Genomic DNA, 21,090 nt, shown 5'->3' on the forward strand with positions numbered 1-21,090 from the left:
ATCCTTCTATTCCCTTCTCCCTCATGAGTTTATCTAGCTTTCTCTTAAATGTATCTATGCTATTTGCCTCACTTGTAGTAGCAAGTTCCACATTCTAACCACTCTCTGGGTAAAGAAGTTTCTCCTGAATTCCCTGTTGGATTTATTAGTGACTATCTTATATTTATGGCCCCCAGTCCCCTAGCAAGAGGAAGCATGTTCTCTACATCTACATGTACCCTATCAAACCCTTTCATAATCTTAAAGACCTCTATCAGGTCACACCTCAGTCTTCTCTTTTCTCGAGAAAAGAGCCCCAGCCTGTTGATTATACCTTTCAGGAAACAATCTCTCAGTCTGGTATTATCCTTGTGAATCTTTTTTGCACCTTCACAAATGCCTCTATATCCTTTCTATAATACGAAGATCAGAACTTGCACAGTACTCTGTGTGGTCTAACCAAGGATCTATACAAGTTTAACATAACTTCTTTGCTTTTCAAGTCTATCCCTCTAGAAATGAACCCCAGTGCTTGATTTGTCTTTTTACTTTTAGTGATTAGTGTATCTGTACCCTCAGATCCCTTTGCTTCTCTACTCCATTTACACTCTTACTATTCAAGCAGTATGTGGTCTCCTTATTCTTCCTATCAAAATGGACCACCTCACATTTATCTATATTGAAATTCATTTGCCAATTACACGCCCATTTTGCAATTTTATTAAAGGCTTCTTGCATTTTGACGCATTCTTCCTTTGTATTAACTACAGCCCCGAATTTGGTGTCGTCCGCAAATTTTGAAATTTGTACTTCCGATTCCCGAGTCCAAATCGTATGTGAATTGTGAATAACAGCATCGATCCCTATGGATCACCACTTTCCACCTTTTGCCGGTCTGAGTAACTACCCTTAACACCTACTTTGTTTTCTGTTTTTTAGCCGGCTTGCTATCCATTCTGCTCCCTGTCCCCGGACTCCACATACTCTGACCTTCATCATGAGTCTACAATGAGGTACCTTATTGAAGGCCTTTTGAAAATCCAAACAGATTACATCTACAATACCCTTGTTTACTCTTTCTGTTACTTCTTCAAAGAATTCAATAAACTTGGTCAAGCACGTCCTTCCCTTCTGAAATCTGTGCTGACTATTCTTTATTATATTTTCATTTTCTGGATGTTTTTCTTTTACATCTTTGAGCACGGATTCCATTATCTTTCCTACCACCATTAGGTAACTGGTCTATAGTTCCCTGGACTTGTTCTATCTCATTTTTTTAAATACAGGAATAACACTAGCTGTCTGCCAGTTCTCTGGCACTATTCTCTTTTCTAATGAATTTTTATATTTATATATATATATATATATATATATATATATAAAATAGTGCCTCAGCAATCTCTTCCCTAACATCTTTTACTATGTGTGGATACAATCCATCCAGAACAGGGGTTTTATCCTCTCTAAGTTTGATTAGTTTATCAATTATCTCCCCCCTTATTTCTTTATTCATTCATGGTGTGTCACTACTGGCTAGCTTGTTCTTACTTTTTTAGTGGGATATATCTCTCCTGGACTCTATTGATTGCCGTTTTAAATGTTTCCCACTGCTGTTCTATTTCTTTGTTTGTCAGTAATTTTTTCCAGTTTATTTTCTCTAGTTCCATGCTCATCCCCTGAAAATGAGCTTTTTTCCAATTTATTACTTTGGTCTTTGTCTTAATTATGTCTCTCTCAATCTTTATCTTAAAACTTATTATGTTGTGATTGCTATTGCCTACATATTCCCCTACGCTTACTTTTCTTATCTGTTCTGGTTCACTTCCCATTACTAGGTCCAGTAGTGCTTCCTCTCTTGTTGGGCTTTTTAGATACTGGGTAAGAAAGGAGTCCTGCACACATTGTAAAAACTCCATTCCCTTTTCCCCTTTACCTATCCTTGTCTGTTTATTTGGGGGTAGTTAAAATCTCCCATGATTATTATTCTGTGTCCTTTACTGATGCCAAAAATCAAAGTACAAGGTCCTGAACCATACTGCAGCAACAGTGACACTGCACTATAAATAGTGCATTGCATTTCCTCACTTTTCAGATACAAAATTTTACAAGAATGTGTCAGGATCAACAGGACACCAAATGCAATATATATTCAAATAGTTTTGCATTTTACTACACATGACAAAAATAAATCTGACATCATAACCAACTTTTAACATGTGCATGAGTTCTATATTTAAGCACTACTATATTGATGAATTGTAAATCTAACAAAACCAACACCCTCCCACTGAATAAATGTCATCCAGAAACATTTTAGAAGGTTTCTGCCTCAACTAATATCTCAACACCCAGATGGACAATTTTTCCCACATCTCAATCAGGATATCTGACTTCCTAATGGTGAAGGAAAAGGCAAGTAATTTGGCCACACCATTCATGTCAACCAATCATGGAGGGAAGCGGTGAGATAGCTAAAGAATGCCAAAACGATGAACAGAAAACTAGGTCTCCATTTTTCAAATTAGTCTCCTGTAGTGGTCCTAAAATGAGAGTAAATGGCGTGTGTATATACAAATGTGGGAGGTAGGTTTGGCATTGCTCTCCAAACATCCAGGATAACAATGCTGCAAAATAATGCAGCTTAAGTCTTACACAACTACAACTTGCATTTATATAGCACCTTTAACGTAGTAAAACATCCCAAGGCACTTCACAGGAGTGTCATCAGACAATAACTGACAGAGTCAAAGGAGGCGACATTAGGACAGGTGGCCAAAAGCTTGGTCAAAGGGGTAGGTTTTAAAGAGTGTCTTAAATGAGAAGAGAGAAGTGGAGAGACGGAGAGGTTTAGGGAGGGAATTCCAGAGTTTAGGGCCTAGATAGCTGAAGGTATGGTCACCAGTGGCAGAGCGAAGAAAGTGGGGGGCGCACAAGAGGCCAGACTTAGAGGAACATAGAGTTCTCAGAAGGTTTTAGGGGTGGAGGAGGTTACAGGGGTAGGGAGGGGCGAGGTCATGGAGGGGCCCTAGGACCGCTGAGGCCAGCACTGAGTTTGGAGAAAACCACCAGCTAATCCAGCCTTGCTAATTCATACAGACACTAAGACCCAATTCCTTCCAACTACTCAATTAGTATTTGGATATACATCTTTCAGTAGATAAATGTTAGGGAAGAGTCTTTAATAGTGCAAGTTTGGATGGTCCATCCAAAGGAATGGGCTTCATGGCCTTATCTCATTCCACCCTTTTTTATATATACTTAAAGTGCTACACTGGAGATCCCGGAGGTCTTGTGGTATATACAAGTATATGTTTCTTAATAAACATCTATCTCCAAAAAGAGTGTACTCACTTCCCCATCAGACGTCAGTATCATGGAATGATGGGATCCACAAGCCACCTCGATTACTTTCTTGTGGAGCAGATTGGTGGAAACCTGACAAGGAGACAATCCTTGAGTAGTTGTTCCATTGCCAAGCTGACTGTAACCGTTATTCCCCCAGGCATAAACTTCTCCATCTGCAAACCAATAACAGCACGCTTCTTTTTAGATTTGGTAACACAGGAATGTTTAGCTTCCTAGTAATTGGTGCAATTTGTTTTTGAATAAAGTCTGAAGAAAGCAACTGTCCTTTTATTTTCACAGAATACTCCAATTAACACAATAAGAATTAGTAACATTATCACTTTAAAAAAAAACGAAAAAAGTTTAAAACTACGCAAATGACAGCTATTGCCCCCAAATAGTATTTCTCCTTTTTTGATGCACCAAATTTCTATTTCTTTCTTTAAATCTCCTTTCCTATGCTTCCTTGAAGGCACTGACTCACACACTAGAGTAGAGTTCCTCATGTGCTGGGCACCTTAAAGGTACGAGCCCAAGTGGGCATTATTCATGTGAGCCTTGACAGCGAGTCAGCGGGCTATTCAACTGCTGCACACATTGCTTCGAAGCCTGATCCTGTCCCCGGCTGGCATCCACGCTATTAGCATGGGTCACTGTGGATCAAAACGGCTATTTCCCTTCCCGAACCCAGAGGCTTTGCGACCAATTGCAGCACCCTACTGTCACTAGCTGAAACTGGCTAAATGCTATAAGCTTCCAGAGACAAAGGAAGCATACGGCAAGAAGAATCAGATTAATGCATTCGTATAAAACAGTCTGATTGCGTGAAAACTGCACTAAGCTCTTTAAACCGAACATACTGACAGCTTGAATGACTGTCCAAAGGCTTCAGCTTCCTATGCATAAAATACTGTAATTTTGGCTTAAAATCTTATTTTGTGTCAGAATTACTACTTAGAAATGGAGAGGACTACAGACAAGAAAAATATGCAAGATTAATAAGCAAATATAATGTAATGACTCAAGATGTATTGACTGGTCATATCATAGTCTGCTTTAGCATTCAATTTTATTTAATTCCAAAGCAGATACTGATGTGCTAAAATCCATGATTAAACACACATGCTTATGCGTTGTGGATTAACGCACATAAATCATTTCCTGGAAAGGCAAAAGGCTCAAGTTTAAGAAGTCCTTTAATTATGTGCAACTCCACTTATATTATAATAAGCAATACACTGATTCCATCCGGCTGGAGATTATGTTCCATTCCACAGGAATTGCCAAAGATTGTTGCTTGGAAGAGCAATAGCTGTTAAAAAATAATATTAGTTTAGATGAAATAAAAGAGCTAAGGGTTTAACAGGATTTATGGAAGCTACAATTGCTTAAGTCCCAGTCATTAAATCTAAGATTAGCTGGAGTCACTTTCCTGAATCCTGGCCAGAATGCTGAAACTCCAGGATTTCTCCAACCCCCCAACACCCCGTGCATCAGGGGTAGCTCCACTTAAAATTGCAACAGCTACCAAGAGCATTTGTTAAAGTGGTGGAGCTGAGCAGCAATGGTCAAAGTTCCTTTGTTTATCCGAAGATATATTACCTGAAGTTGTAAGCACCACGTGAGGTCCACTCCCGTAACTTAGATGAATGATCTTCTTACCACACAAAATCTCTATTTTCCTGGGTTCGATTGTGCTCTGAATATCCCCAGTTCCTAAGCAGCCACTGCAGTTAGTGCCGAGGGCAAACACCTGTTGCAGAAACAAGCTGTCAAATTTCATTTCGCATTTAGTGTTATAATCCTCGACAATTTAAATTGCTCCTCAGTAACAGATTGAACATTTTGTTTTGCAATCTCAAAGAATATCATCCTGCAGAATTTTACACCTGGGACACCAACATATTTAATTTCAAATTTTCATCCATTCATTAATAAAATGTTTTACAAATACTGTATGTTAAATTCATGTTTTTGCAAATAGAAACATCCCAATCTTGCCCCCCCATTGTTGGCCACAGAACTGCTAAATCCACTCTATTGCTAACAACATAAAAATTTTAATAACATGTTTTAAAAAAATGATGGAACCATCAGATACCATGACGCTCAGCTGTTTTGCAACAAACTTCAGCTCAAGTAGCAGCCTGGCCGGGTTTCTAGACTGCATGTCACGCCCGCTAGTGTGTCACTCACTGTACCTGACTCTAAATGAGCATGGAAGACAATAGCACAGGGAGAAGCAAGGGAGAAAATAGCAGAGGCTCTGACCATCATTTTCCAATCCTCTCTGGCTACAGACGTGGTGCCGGAGGACTGCTAACGTTGTATCGTTGTTTAAAAAGGAAGAAAGAGATAGACCGAGTAATTACAGGCCAGTCAGTCTAACCTCGGATGGCGGGCAAACTATTCAAAAAAATTCTGAGGAACAGTATTAATCATCATTTAGAAAGGCACGGATTAATCAAGGATTTGTTAAGGGAAAGTCGTGTCTGACGAACTTGATTGAATTTTTTGAGGCGGTAACAAGGAGAGTCGATGAGGTTAACGCATTTGATGTAGTCTACGTGGATTTTAGCAAGGCTTTTGACAAGGTCCCACATGGCAGACTGGTCAGAAAGGTAAAAGCCCATGGGATCCAAGGGAAAATGGCAAGTTGGATCCAAAATTGGCCCGGTGGCAGGAAGCAAAGGGTAATGGTCGATGGGTGTATTTGTGACTAGAAGGCTGTTTCCAGTGGGGTTCCGCAGGGCTCAGTACTAGGTCCCTTGCTTTTTGTGGTATATATCAATGATTTAGACTTAGATGTAGGGGGCATGATTAAGAAGTTTGCAGATGATACAAAAATTGGCCTTGTGGTTGATAGTGAGCAAGAAAGCTGTAGACTGCAGGAAGATATCAATGGACTGGTCAGGTGGGCAGAAAAGTGGCAAATGGAATTCAATCCGGAGAAGTGTGAGGTAATGCATTTGGGGAGGGCAAACAAGGCAAGGGAGTACACAATAAATGGCAGGATACTAAAAAGTGTAGAGGAAGAGAGGGACCTTGGAGTGCATGTCCACAGATCCCTGAAGGTAGCAGGGCAGGTAGATAAGGCGGTTAAGGTGGCATACGGGATACTTTCCTTTATTAGCCGAGGCATAGGATATGCAGGGAGATAATGCTAGAACTGTATAAAACACTAATTAGGCCACAGCTACAGTACTGGGTACAGTTCTGGTCACCACATTACAGGAAGGATGTGATGCACCGGAAAGGGTACAGAGGAGATTTACGAGGATGTTGCCAGGACTGGAGAATTTTAGCTACGAGGACAGATTGGATAGGCTAGGGTTGTTTTCTTTGGAACAGAGGAGGCTGAGGGGAGATTTAATTGAGGTGTATAAAATTATGAGGGGCCTAGATAGAGTGGCTAGGAAGACCTATTCCCTTTAGCAGAGAGGTCAATAACCATAGATTTAAAGTAAATGGTAGAAGGATTAGAGGGGAGTTGAGGAGAAATTTTTTCACCCAGAGGGTGGTGGGGTCTGGAACTCACTGCCTGGAAGGGTGGTAAAGGCAGAAACCCTCATTACATTTAAAAAGTACTTGGAAATGCACTTGATGTGCCGTAACCTACAAGGCTACGGACCAAGGGCTGGAAAGTGGGATTAGGCTGGATAGTTCTTTTTCGGCTGGCACGGACACGATGGGCCGAATGGCCTCCTTCTGTGCCATAAATTTCTATGATTCTATGACAGATATCTGTAAAACGAAAAGCAAAATACTGCAGATGCTGGAAGTCTGAAGTAAAAACAAAATAATCCTGGAAACACATATTCCTAAATAAGTTTCTGTTAGGATATTCTTGCTAACATCCCTTTAAAAAAAAATTAAGAATTGCTAACTTTACCAATGCCAAAAGCTATAATTGTGACCAAACTTTTCCAACAATGAAGAAAGTTTTATTCTTATCTAATAAAGTTATGTTAATTAGTGCTGGGTTGAATGCACTCAAAGAAAGATTCAAACATGCTGCAAGAAACAACATTTACTGGCATCATGTAAACATACAAATATCTACACGAATCAATGTAACTCAGGTGCAACATATACAGTGAATTTCACAACCTCAGGACATCACAGCCAATGAAATATTTTTGAAGTGTAGCCACTGTTGTAATGTAAGGAAGCACGGCAGTCAATTTACGCACAGCAAGATCCCACAAACAGCAATGAGATAAACATCCAGATAAGCTGCTTTTGTGATGTTGATTGACCGATAAACATTGGCCAAGACACCGGGAAAATTCACCTGCTCTTATTCGAATCACGTCATGGGCTCTTTTACATCCACCCGAGGAGGCAGATGGGCCTTGGTTTAATATCTCATCCGAAAGACAAGACGGGTGACTGCAAGCTCACAAAACGCTGCCAGCAGACTAGGAAGTCATGAGGTGAAGTAGCACTTGAACATGGTCGGTTGAAAAATTATTCAGATCATTAAAAAAAGTTCAATATGAAGGCAGCATTCCTATTTTATAAATGATAACTTCTGTTCTATTTCACTTTTGCTTTCAATATTTAAGAATAAGGAAACATGACTTGAGATTCCTAAAGGCATGACATTACCTCGTCATTTTCAGTGACATACAGAGCCTCGTTACCAGACGTGCCGAAGACACAGGCTAGACGAATCAAACAGAGTTCTTGTGGTGGAAGCAAGGCAAATACTGGCCACTTCCCAACATCCACCATGACAAGAGTCCTTCAGTGCAGCACAACACAGAGTGACGAGCAAGACCTGGAAAGAATCAAAGTAACAGAAATGAACAGCCAGTGTTGATCTCAGCCCTGCTCTTATTTTCGGTTCATCATGATACAATTGCAAATTCGGTCCTCACAGTTTGACACAAAGTTTATTTGTGTGTTTCATGCACAAAAATACAATCATGACACAAGCTGAATGTCAAAGAAATATATGTGCTTTTAGTGCCCTATAACATGTAGGCTACAACTCACAAAACAGTCGTTAAACATCTTAGCAGCCACAGCTGTATTTTTCTAACTCGATCTGTATTCTGCAACTTCTGATTTCAAACAAACTTAGAATTTTATACACACTTCCCCACCTCCCTCCCCCTCCCCGCCGCCAACTAGATTAGCAAGCACCCAGCTATCACTTGTAAATTAATACAGTGTCTGATCATTTTTGTTAACATTTCAGATTTAATTTCTTAGGATTACAGTGCATAATCAACTCATAACTATACACTGGTCTATTATAACATTTTGCAATCTAGAAACTGCCAATGACCCGATGAGAGTCAATAGAATATATATCCAGTACATAGTAAAACATTGTTTTCTTTCATTCTGTCCCCCTTCTGAAGGCATTTGCTCTCTCACTAGAGTTCAGTTCAGTCACAGTCCGGCACTTTGTTCAAGCAACCGTTATTTATGTATAAATAAGTTTTTTCTTTCTTTCTCCATACCAAACGTCAACTTCACAATTATAGATGAGAAACAAAGAAAGAACTTGCATTTATATAGTGCCTTTCACACCCTCAAGATGTCCCAAAGTGCTTCACAAATAATGAATTATTTATGAAGTGCAACCACTTTTGTTATATAGGCAAATGTGGCAACCAATTTGCTCACAGCAAGGTCCAACAAACAGCAATAAGCTGTATAACTAGTTAATCTGTTTTTCGTGATGCTAACTGAGGGATAAATATTGGTCTGTACACCAGGAGAACTCTCCTGTTTGTTTTCCCAATAATGTGGTGGAATCATTTACATCTACCTGAACAGACAGTCGGGGCCTCGATTTAATTTCTCATCCAAAAGACAGCATTGCCAACAGTGCAACACTCCCTCAGTACTGGACTGAAATGTCAGCCCAGATTATGTACTCAAGTCCTGGAGTAGGGCTTGAATCCACAATCTTCTGATTCAGAAATTAGATTAGTATCACTGAGCCAAACTGACACTACATTGTATAATGTGTCGAGTATGATCCCTCTGGGATATCGTACTTTGGACAAAATTGATTTTTGCAGCTACGTTAATATTTGATCTTCTTGATAAAGTTATGTATTTACTGCATGTCATTTGCAATTATTTGATTCACATATGCAATGTTCAGCTATGTAGCATCAATAGTGGGACCAAACCAAGACTATCTGAGGCTATATTTCCTTTTCTGTTTCTCACAGGTTCAATTAATTCCTTTTTTCCATCTCATTTCTTTAACTACCATCTTCTTTGGGGAAAGAGTCCTAGGGATTATTTAGAACACTCTATATCTCATTTTCAATTTCTTTCTCAGCTTTTTTCAGTTTCCTGCTTCACTTTTTATTATATTTTTAATTTTCCTCCTTTTTACTAAAAGTTTTTTTGATTCTTACTGTTATCATTCATGTTCCCAATGTGTATCTCACTTCCCAGCATTTTCTTGTTCTAATTAAATTCCTTTGACACAACACCCAAATAAAGCTCCCCCGTATTCAAGACTCCACACTTTCTCAGGTCAACTGCACACACCATTCCGCACACGTAACTATGGCTAGGACAAAAGATTTATTGCTGGCTACTGCAAATTTCTACCTGCTTCGTAGTCTTAATTTTACCAAAATATTATAATTTTGCTTCAAAAATCCTAGAGGCAGTGAAAATGCCAGCAGCTGACCAATAGATCACATGCCAGAGGTATGGCTGTCCAATCAGCAGAAGCTGCAGACCAGCCAACCACTGAGTCTGGTCAATTGGAAGGTATATGCCAGTAGCACCCCAAAATTTTGCATGCCACTCATTTGGCCACAACCAAGACGCCACTCAATCACCAGCCATAACTGCCGGTGGTCCAGAGAGATTTTTGAGGGTTTGGGAGACAAGGTTTTTTTTGGAGGGGCCAGAAGGGACTGGTCCTCCCAGAGAGTTAAGGGGATTAGGAGGATATATAGAGTTATTCATTAGAACAGCACTTTGGTAAACATAAATCTACTAGCCCAACACAAATTCTCAAGTGCCAAGACCAAATGCAAAATATACACACAGTAAACATTCTGGAAGACACTGTGACCTATGTGGTGACTACATATGACCTTTTAATACATAGTCATTTATTTTAGAATCAAGCAAAACATAAAGACAGGCGCAGAAAATCCAACCTAAACAATGATCACAATCACTTTTATTGATTAGATTCTAACAGAGAATTCATGCTCCTGAGCTGAAAGTATACACTGTACCCTTACATATATATCAAAAGATTTTCTTTTTTTAACCATGAAAAGTGTGGTTCCCGCCAAGTCCTGCAACGCTGCAAGTCCACAACTTACATTCAGATAAAGTAAGCAGATCAGTTGCAGACAGGCCCGGTCCTAGTCACCGACTCGACTGCTCTTCCTGTCCCTGTTTCCAAAAGGGAGGAGAAGGAAGTCCTCGCTAATCGAGTGTCGAGCGAACCGATTGTGCATGGAGCTGCGGGGACCAATCAGAGTCGAGAGTCCGGCTCTCGCGCGATGGGAAAGCGGCCCGCGGCTCGCGCGCGGTTTGAATAGGCGGACATTCTAATTCCAACGGTTGCTGGCCCGAGTCAAGCAACGCTGAACCTCCGGCCGGCTCGGCGTCATTTACATATTGTGGGCACGAGTGGGCTTGGGAACGGCAGGAGGTCTTAAAGCGCTGCAGCAGCTTAATGGGACATTGAACTTTTCCACCCACTGATGCAGGAGTCCCAGCAGGTTGGTGGCAATGAAAAGCGGCTGGGCGCCTGGGTTTTTGGAGAGGAATGGGGCCATCTTGTTAGATGAAACTCAAAGGAGGAGGGACATGCTGTTTATCCCAGATGGGCGCCATGTCCCATAGCAATTTATGCTCCAGAACTAGCCCTAGCCGCGCCTCTAGCCAAACTGTTCCAGTACAGCTACAACACTGGCATCTACCTGACAATGTGGAAAATTGCCTCACGGCAGTGTCCTAGGCCCAACCATCTTCAGCTGCTTCATCAATAACCTTCCCTCCATCATAAGGTCAGAAATGGGGATGTTCGCTGATGATTGCACAGTGTTCAGTTCCATTCGCAACCCCTCAGATAATGAAGCAGTCCGAGCCCGCATGCAGCAAGACCTGGACAACATCCAGGCTTGGACTCATAAGTGGCAAGTAACATTCGCGCCAGGTAAGTGTCAGGCAATGACCATCTCCAACAAGAGGGTGTATAACCACCTCCCCATGACATTTAACGGCATTACCATCGCCGAATCCCCCACCATCAACATCCTGGGGGTCACCATTGACCAGAAACTTAACTGGACCAGCCATATAAATACTGTGGCTACAAGAGCAGGTCAGAGGCTGGGTATTCTGCAGCGAGTGACTCACCTCCTGACTCCCCAAAGCCTTTCCACCATCTACAAGGCACAAGTCAGGAGCGTGATGGAATATTCTCCACTTGCCTGGATGAGTGCAGCTCCAACAACACTCAAGAAGCTTGACACCATCCAGCCCGCTTGATTGGTACCCCATCCACCACCCTAAACATTCACTCCCTTCACCACCGGCGCACTGTGGCTGCAGTGTGTCCCATCCACAGGATGCACTGCAGCAACTCGCCAAGGCTTCTTCGACAGCACCTCCCAAATCCGCATCCTCTCCCTCCCAGAAGGACAAGAACAGCAGACACATGGGAACAACACCACCTGCACGTTCCCCTCTAAGTCACACACCATCCCGACTTGGAAATATATTGCCGTTCCTTCATCGTTGCTGGGTCAAAATCCTGGAACTCCCTTCCTAACAGCACTGTGGGAGAACCTTCACCACACGGACTGCAGCGGTTCAAGAAGGCAGCTCACCACCGCCTTCTCGAGGGCAATTAGGGATGGGCAATAAATACTGGCCTTGCCAGCGACGCCCACATCCCATGAACAAATTTTTAAAAAGTTGGAAAGAGGATTTAAAAGAAGGTTGCTAGCCATCTCAATGCCAGCGGTGTTTACCCCAGAACCTGACTGCACTGCAGAAATTCCATAGCCTCACTAGACATGATGTGATTGTGAATCCCACTTTCGTTTTTGTTTCAACTATGCAGGCATGATCTGTATTATCGCACCCCTGCCCCCACCACAAAAGCCAGGACTTGCACCTACTGTTGTTGTGCTGCATGTACTGTGCCAGATTTGGTCAGACCAGTTTATTTAAATGAATATTGGTGGTACAGTAGCGCAAAGACTGCGTAAATTAGAGTGCAAGTCTTAAAAAGACTAGTACGGCTGAAGATTGCAGCAAAGCAGCGAAGGGTTTGGATCACTCATTTCACTGTCAGGTAGCTGCATTGCATGGCTCATCTGTGATTTTTGAGCCCCTTAAAATTGCCTTCTACTGAAGGACCTGGCACAGGCAGCCAAAGAAGGAACAAGAGGATTGCACAGAGACAGTAAAGAAGAGTACATAAGTTCAGTGAGACAAACCTCGAAACCTCCTGAATAAGATTCAGCAAAGGAGAAAAAGATAGAGACAATGTTGGGTCTCCATATGAGGAAGTTGCAAAAAATTGTCTTATGTCATGTGGGTGGTGGTAGCTGTAGCACTGAATGCCACATCTCTCGCCCCCAGAACTTAAGTGCCAAAAGTAGTGCAATGACCCGACCAGGGCAGGCGAGTTAAGGCACCAGCCATTCTTCCTTGGGCACTAATGCACTGTTCCCTCTCTAAAATTACAAGTTGCACAAGAATCCCTTCACATTGCGCTCTGGTTAAGACGAGGCTGTCGCTCAGAATTTTACAGTATGTATCATGCTCTCCCCAACAGCAATTACTTGCATGCAGAACCTTAAAACCTTTTCTGCCACTTTAACAAGATATCTAATGCCACCTGGGAGACATTCCTCATTTGCTAACCTTCGCCTAATTGACTCGATCTTGTTGCAGGATGAACTTGCACACAATATCTGTGAAAAGTATCAGACTGGAGGGGGTACCCTGACATTAAAAAATTTAACTCCCTACGAGGAGGGGGTCATGGGGTTCCTGAGGGGGCACTCTGATCTCGAGGCCGGGGGCATATTGTTAGCACCAGGTTAGTTGATGTTTCATCCCTGTAAGCATCTGATAGCTGCCTTAAACCAGCCATCCCGCTGATCATTGAGGTCACAGATCCAGGGCTCAGTGAAATGGCAATGGCTGGAGTCAACCTGCATGAGTCTGCCATTTATGCCAAGCTTCTGGCCTTCCCACTCAGAGCACCACCTTAGGAGACAACACCAGGCTGCCCAGTCACAAGCTCCAGAGATTCAGCCAGCAGCAGCTCCCTCGCAAGAGCAAGCTGCCGGGAGAAGAGAACCACGTCAGTCCCATTTGTAGCACAGGAACAGCCAACCACCCCTCATGACACTGGTCCTCAGGTTGCACCCAGGAGAAGCACTAGAATCAGAGAAAGAAGGACAAGTTTGGACACCCAAGGGAAGTACGGTGTTAGGAAAGAGCAAGTTAGATCTGATCATTTTAGAGTTTGTTATATTAAAAGAAAATGTACACTTATATCATGCTTTGTTATTCATGGAGATTGTAGTTATACAGGAAAGGGTGCTTTTATTTTGTGCTGGATTAATCAGATTATTAACATTTGCGTGGTCATGTAGGGCCAAAGAAGCTTGATGTGATGTTCTAAGATGGGTATTGGATTGAAGGATTTATCCTTTATTTGAATTTGGGGGAGACGGGATTGTGAGAAAGGTACTGTTAAACTGATGAGAATCCTTCATTGATCAGTAATGTTCTGGTGCCCCATGCAGCAATCACCTGAGAAGTAGTCAGAGTGATGGTCATCCTGATGCTCTCCTCCGTGTAGTTCTGCCTCCGAAGTAGCAAGAGGCCACCTCCTCAGGAATGCCTACGTCTCAGCCTTTTTGAATTACAAAGTTGTGCAGGGCGCACCAGGCTACAACAATGTGGGATAGATGAGCTGAAGCATATGGCAGAGCTGAATGGCAGAATTTCCCAGCTCTGCAGAAAAGCATTAAGACACCTGACAAATGCATGTGCGAATATCACCCTGACTGATATTGAACAAATCCCCTGAGGCTGCCTGAAATGACCCAGTGCCATGAAAGTTGACTGCCTTCATGATCATCATGGCCACAGACAGAGTTATGTAAGCAAGTTTCTAGAAGGGACCAATAGAGATAGTGTATGATCACACTGACAGAGATGGAATCATTGGAGACTCTCAACATGGCTTCTGGAAAAGATGGTCATGTCTCACTTCCTGTGTGAATTTCTTTGAGGAAGTTACTAGGTTGCTGGATCTAGATCCTGGATCTGTGGGTTTAGCGAAGAGATTTTGGGTTGGAGAAGAAATTGGTTGAATTTGTGTAGGCACAAGGTTGTTATTAATGGCAGTGGTTCTGCGTGAGGGCCAGTTACTAATGGAGTCCTGCAGGGATCAATGCTAGGGCCATTGATCTTCACCATCTTCATCAGTGATCTGGATGAAAGCGTTGGGGAAACTGTCCGCAAGTTTGCGGATGGTACAGAGATTTGTGTGGGCATTAGGACCTTAGATGAGAAAAATTGATTAGAATTAGATCTAGGTGCAATAGAGGAAAGCACTCATGTCTGGCAGATGTCATTTAACATAGATAATGTAGGTCTGGAATTTCCTCGATCATATTTACACCAAAATTAAACTGATATTTACGCTGCTTCCTGTGCAGAAATTGAAGCACAAGTTTCCTGTGGAATTTATTTGCCTACGCCGGAGTGTAAAAACTGGCAAAAGCTATGTGCAAATTCAGCATAACCAATAGGGGCTCGAGGAAACTCAGACAGAGCACTATTAAAGTGCGGAACCTACACCATTCTTCAGAGTGAGGCTTGGAAGTTGGAGGTAAACGTCAGACTGCTCCTCTTTAATTTGTTCAGAACATTTCTTTATTTCGGTGTGTTTCCAGTGTCTCAACAGCATTTCCAATTATTGTCCCGAAATTTCCTGCATCAGCATAACAGGCAAGTTATGCCGAAATGTATGCTAATCTCTGCGCCAAACTTGCCGACAGCAACTTACAGGGATATTAGCACACATCAGAATATATCAACCGGCTTAAAACAATGAGCCTGAAAGTATCATAAGTAATGGCGAGTCCCAGGAAACATGGGCAGCACTATAAAAGTGTCAGAACAGACATCATTCCTCAGTGTGTCACTTAGGAGTTGCAGTTAAGTCTCTTCAATCTCTTTTGATAAAAATTACTTCATAAGTTGTTTCCAGTGACTCAACAACATCTCCATTTTCACAGAGACCTCCACCGAGGAGAGGGCAGTGAGGAAGAAGGCCAGCAATTTTTCGAAGGGAGACCTGCAGGCCCTCGTGGAGGAGATTGAGCTGAGGAGGGACAGGTTGCTCAGTAGCAGGAAGGCCAAGCAGCCCTGTAAAGTTAGCCAGGGTGCCTGGAGGGAGGTGGCACTGGCTCCCAGTGTCAATTCTGTGACCCGCCACAGACCAGTGAACAGTACGGTAAGAAATTCAATGACCATAGCTGGCAAGATAAGACACTCACCATGATCTCCGTTTCTTCCATAGGACAGACTTGGAGATCAGCAATTTTAAAATGTTCTCTGAGCAACAGGTGCCTAAAAGGTGTTGGAAGGGATGTGCTAGTTGATAAGAGAACAGCGAGAAAATTCATGCTTTCAATTAGATAGAAGGCCTTTGTCAGTTCATTAAATTTACCTTTGAGATTGTTTGATCATTAACTTTCTCTTGGTAAATGATGTGGCTGGCAGATATGTCAAGAGCCAGGTAGGCTGTGGTTTCATACAGTCAAGGTAGAACATCTTCCAGTGCCTCCCAGATTTGGTAACTATCAATCAGTTCAATTTGCAGATACAACTTCTTAAATGAAGCATGTATTGTCTCATGATATGAATTTTGTACTGTGAATAATAATGATTGTAAAATCTCTTATAGTAAATGCTTTGTACTTGTTTTAACATATGGATTACATTACTGTGGAATCTACATTTTAAAATTAAAGCCTGACATTAGGGGGAGTAATGTGTGGAGTGTTTCATTGAAGTTTCGAACCAACAACCTAAATATAAGTAGACCTTTGAATTAATCTAACAACTATAAATCTTACATGGATTCTCTTGTCTTTGCAGGGCAAGTTGATGCACAATGCATGGGAAAGGAAAAGCAGCAGGTGAGGGGGGGGGGGGGGGGGAAGAACGACCCCATACCTGAGAATCTTGCCATCCCCCCACAATGAGGAGAAGGCTTTCCAGCTCCAGCTACCGTCCTGCCGCAGTGGGTTGCGTGTGACGCGAGCCGAGGTCAGTGTGGCATCAAGCCGTAAAGAGGTGAGTTTCTATATCCCTGAACTCGCCTTATGGCAGGACATGGCACCAGAATATGGAGCCAGCCTGACACCCGCCAACCACCCCCCCACCCCCCCACCCCCCGCTGGAAGGGAGACTGCACTTCAGAGCGACATGCTCAACCAGCCTTTTCTTCTTACAGGCCCAGCATAGTCCAAGCACCCAGTCCTGTAGGGAGAGGAAGAGGAGAAGATGGAGGAGGAGAAGGACAAGGAGGAGGAGTAGCTCTAGGGGGGAGTGGTGAAAAAGGAACCGCACCTTCTCATCCCCACACACCACTGTGAGGATGCTGATGTGAAGGGAGCAAGAGAGCCCGACCCTCTCCTCTTATCATCCGGAAGCGCTGCTTCCTCGCCACCTCCTGGCCCCAACAACTCAGGAGTAATGGCACCCCACTCCCATGTCGCAGGCACCTGGGGTCAGCCGGTAAGCTGGCTGACTTGACAGTTTGGGGGAACATGGAGAGTCAGAAGGGAGGAGATGATGTGCCCACTTCTCCACTGATACAGGGTAGCAGGCGGCCAAGGAATGAAGAGACGTGGGACCCTGACTCCAAGGGTCCGCCCCATGAAAGACAGATACTCCGGGAGCATCATAAATACTTGCTTTGGGGACTATTGCCAGTCATTTGCAGCAGCTCACAGCTGTGGCTACAGAGGGCATTCCTGTGATTTACGTCAACATCATGGAGTCCTCCGTGGTAGCCCTGACTGCAGCAGTCACGGCAATGGGGGACACTTTAGACAGCACGTTAAATCGTGACTTCTGGTCTTTAACTCAAGTGGTCACAGCTTCCAGGATGTGGCTGTAGCCTTGGCACCAGCCATTCATCAGATCTAGCGCCCAATGGGCCGGTGTCAGTCGCAGTCCAAGTGACAGATGCTGCTGACTCTCAGGGCGGCAGCACTTCAAAAGGTTCTACCTTCCCCCGCTCCTGCTAGGACTATGTGCCAGTAACACATGGAAACTGAGACCGGGCTGCTAAGGAGCTCCCTCTCCAGGGATATGGCCAACAGAAGCTCCATTCCAAGAACCAGCTGCCGTAAGTCACAAATGACAGCCTCTGTAACTATGACCATGGTGCACTATCCCTCCTCATCCTTCTTGATCTGTCTGCAGCCTTTGAAATGACTGGTCACGCCATCCTCTTCCAGTGCTTCTCCTCTGTCGTCCAGCTGAGTGCGACTGCCCTTGTATGGTTCCACTTTTATCTATCCAGTCATAGCCAGAGAATTTCCTACAGTGGCTTCTCTTCCCACCCCTCCACACCATTACCTCAGAAGTCCTCCAAGGATCTATCTTTGGCCTCCTCCTATTTTTCATCTTCATGCTGCCCCTCGGAGACATCGTCCGATGATATGACGTCAGGTTCCACGTGTACACTGATGATACCCAGCTCTACCTCACCACAACCTGTCTCGACCACTCTGCTGCCTCTGTGATGTCAGCCTGCTTGTCTGACATCCAGTCTTGGATAAGCCGCAATTTCCTCCAATTAAATATTGGGAACACCAAAACAATTGTCTTCTGTCCGCGCCACAAACTTTTTTCCTCAGCACCAATTACATTCCCCTCTTTGGCCACTGTCTCAGATCCAGACTGTTCAAAACCTCGGTGTCCTATTTGACCCTGAGCTGAACTCTGACCTTATGTCCACTCCATCACAAAGACCATCTACTTCCACCCCTGAAACATCGCCCGTCTCTGCCCCTGCCTCAGCCCATCTGCTGCTGAAACCCTCATCCATGTTTTTGCTACCTCCAGACTCGAATATTCCAATGCTCTCCTGACCGACCTCCCATCTTCCACCCTCCATAAACTCGAGCTCATCCAAAACTCTGCTGCCCATATCCTAACTCGCAACAGGACCTGCTCACTCATCACCCCCTGTGCTCACTAATCTACATTGGCTCTCGGTTCACCAACACCTCAAATTTAAAATTGTCATCCTCGTGTTCAAATCACTCCACGGAGTTGCCCCTCCTCTCTCTGTAACCTCCTCCAGCCCTACAACCCTACAAGAACTCTGCATTCCTCCAACTCTAGCCTCTTCACCATCCCCCACTTCCTTGGTGGCCATACCTTCAGTCGTATAGGCCCTAAACGCTGAAATTCCTTCCCCAAACCTCTCCTCCTTCCCACCTCTCTCCCCTCCTATAAGATCCTCCTTAAACCAACCTCTTTGACCAAGCGTTTAGTCATCTGCCCTAATATCACCTTCTTTGGCTCGGTGTCAACTTTCGTCTATTATGCTCCTGTGACGCACTTTGGAACGTTTTCCTACGTGAAAAGCGCTATATAAATGCAAGTGGTAGTGTTGTTGTTATTTTGTTAATAGCCACATCTTTGTTATGGTTCTCATTGAACTAATGTTCCATAGAGAATATTTACATATTGCACTGAATGTTAAAACTATGACAGTTCACCTGTTCTGTTGCAGCTGTGACATAAAAGGTTCTGGATCTCGCCATCTGTGTTTTCTGTTTGAAAGTTCACTTTTTTGAAGTTGGTTGCTAATTAAAGTCTGTTTCTGTGACGTAGTTTGTTGAATAAAAGGTTTATCGTTTCTTATGTTGTCTGGTCTGTCAGTCTTTACGATCACAGTCACACAGGGAACGGTCCATACGAATGGTCGAGAGTTGCTGATGCCATTGATGTCAGTTTGCTTTGCCTAAGTGGGGGTGGAGAGAGGTTCTGAAGGTGGGGGCCGAACACCTTTGCTAGGAGCTGCCCTCTAACTTCCCTGGCAGCTCTAAGCTTCGACTCCTCCACTCCGGGATGTGTGGGTTGTGATCCATGGGCATCATATCCAGGCTGAGCCCTTCCTGCAAGGCAAAATTGTTCAGTGCACAGAAGGCCACAACAATCCTTGCCACCCTGTGCCTCCAGACCTATCCAGGCACCTGGAGTGGGCTTTCAGGAATCTGATGGTCCTCCCCACCATCTCCCCGGTCGGTGTAGCATTCATGTGCTGCATTTTGGATGATGTGGAATCTCATCAGCCACGGCTTCAGGGGGTAGGCCTTGTCCTCCAGGATCCATCTGTCTATTTAGCCCCCATGCGGAATAAGTCAGTGATGGTGGAATGGCAGAAGATAAAGGCATCACGGCAGCTTCCCAGATGCTCTGCGTTGACATGCAGAATCCTTTGCGAGGCATCGCAGACAGTCTGCACGTTTAACGAGTGGAAACTCTTCCAGTTATTGGATGTGACTATCCTGAGTTGGAGCTTTAAGCACCTCATGGGTTCCATTAATAGCTCCTGCATCCTGGGGAAGCCAGCAAGCTTGTAGAAGTTGATGGCCCTCTCTCTTTGCTCCATATCTCCGCCGTATTGGATGAAGTTAGATGCCCTTCGGAAGAGGAGTCTGTCTTACTTCTCGAATACAGGCCCTTCCAACTCCCTGGCTGACATTGCAAAGATCTCCGGTGGATGATTGGAATGGTCCGGATCTGTAAAAATTAAGAGCCGTGATCTCCATTGATAACGCCCTGCGGGAAGTGGACTGCAGCTTCAGATCTTTCTGTAGAATTTCACACAGGTGGCCAGTTGGTTCTCTCGTGAAGCACAATTCTCTGCACGCATTGCTCCTCTGACAGAATTCAAAGGATATGGGGAAAGGGCGGGAAAGTGGAGTTGAGGTAAAAATCAGATCAGCCATGATCTCATTAAATGGCGGAGCAGGCTCGAGGGGCCGAATGGCCTACTCCTGCTCCTATCTCTTATGGTCTTATGGACAGGTCCTGGTACAACCTTTACGCCCTGTACACTCTCCGGGGAGAGGGGTGTGAGGGGTGGGTAATAGCGAGTATGCTGCAGTCTCCCGGCAATGGTACCTCACTCGCTAGGCCTCCAGCTCCTGCTCCTCCTTTTCGACCTCCATTATAAAGCTGAAACGAGAGTGTACATTGGGTAGGCCATTGCAACTGCTTTGTCCTTCTAAATGCATTGAGAGGGGTGATGGTCTGAAAAATTTCAGGTTCTGAAACTCAAGGTCCTCTGGTCAGGAAAACCGTCAGATGTCACAAAGAAACGAGCCAAAACAATGGTGGAAAAAAATCACCACAGAACTCCAGAGCTGAAGCTGCAAAGTTTGGAAACTTCTCCTCGCCTAAGAGTCAGAAGTTACGCCGGTGTCAGGTGACCTCGGGCGCTGTTGTGCCTGGATTTCTTGGCGTAACTCTAGAAACACCAGAAAATCATGAGTAATAACAGGAAATTCGCACAAGCTGCTCTTTTGCTTAGGGGCGGAGCTATGTTAAAGGGCTGCAGAGGGTTTCGACGGAAGGTTTGCAGAAACGGTGCAAAAGATCGAGGAAACTCTCAAGTAAAAACTGGCATAAGTCACTTATGCGTGAATTTCTTCAATTTGTTTGCACTGAAAATTGCCATTACTTCATATA

General features: G+C 43.9%; 1 protein-coding gene and 1 long non-coding RNA gene across 3 annotated transcripts in view; one reads left to right on the plus strand and one right to left on the minus strand.

Annotated features, from left to right (window-relative positions):
- The window catches only part of LOC137327119 (RCC1 and BTB domain-containing protein 2-like), a 61,034-nt gene extending 50,124 nt beyond the window's left edge, over window positions 1-10,910 (minus strand). Inside the window, exons 1-4 of one of the 2 annotated variants that reach the window (XM_067992586.1) lie at window positions 10,647-10,910; window positions 7,936-8,107; window positions 4,927-5,077; window positions 3,331-3,497 (exon numbers count right to left, since the gene is read on the minus strand). In XM_067992586.1, coding sequence (XP_067848687.1) covers window positions 3,331-3,497; window positions 4,927-5,077; window positions 7,936-8,061 — 444 coding nt within the window. In that variant the 5' untranslated portion in view covers window positions 8,062-8,107; window positions 10,647-10,910. Of the gene's footprint in view, window positions 1-3,330; window positions 3,498-4,926; window positions 5,078-7,935; window positions 8,108-10,562 lie in introns of both variants that reach the window. The other variant, XM_067992585.1, reaches the window with a different exon arrangement.
- Window positions 10,839-19,239, plus strand: LOC137327120 (uncharacterized). Its single transcript, XR_010964357.1, has 3 exons — window positions 10,839-11,051; window positions 15,606-15,823; window positions 16,471-19,239. It is a non-coding gene; the product is annotated as an uncharacterized lncRNA (long non-coding RNA).
- Window positions 19,240-21,090: the final 1,851 nt, after the last annotated feature.

This window comes from Heptranchias perlo, chromosome 11, assembly GCF_035084215.1.
Source record: "Heptranchias perlo isolate sHepPer1 chromosome 11, sHepPer1.hap1, whole genome shotgun sequence".
Classification (NCBI taxonomy): Eukaryota; Metazoa; Chordata; class Chondrichthyes; order Hexanchiformes; family Hexanchidae; genus Heptranchias; species Heptranchias perlo.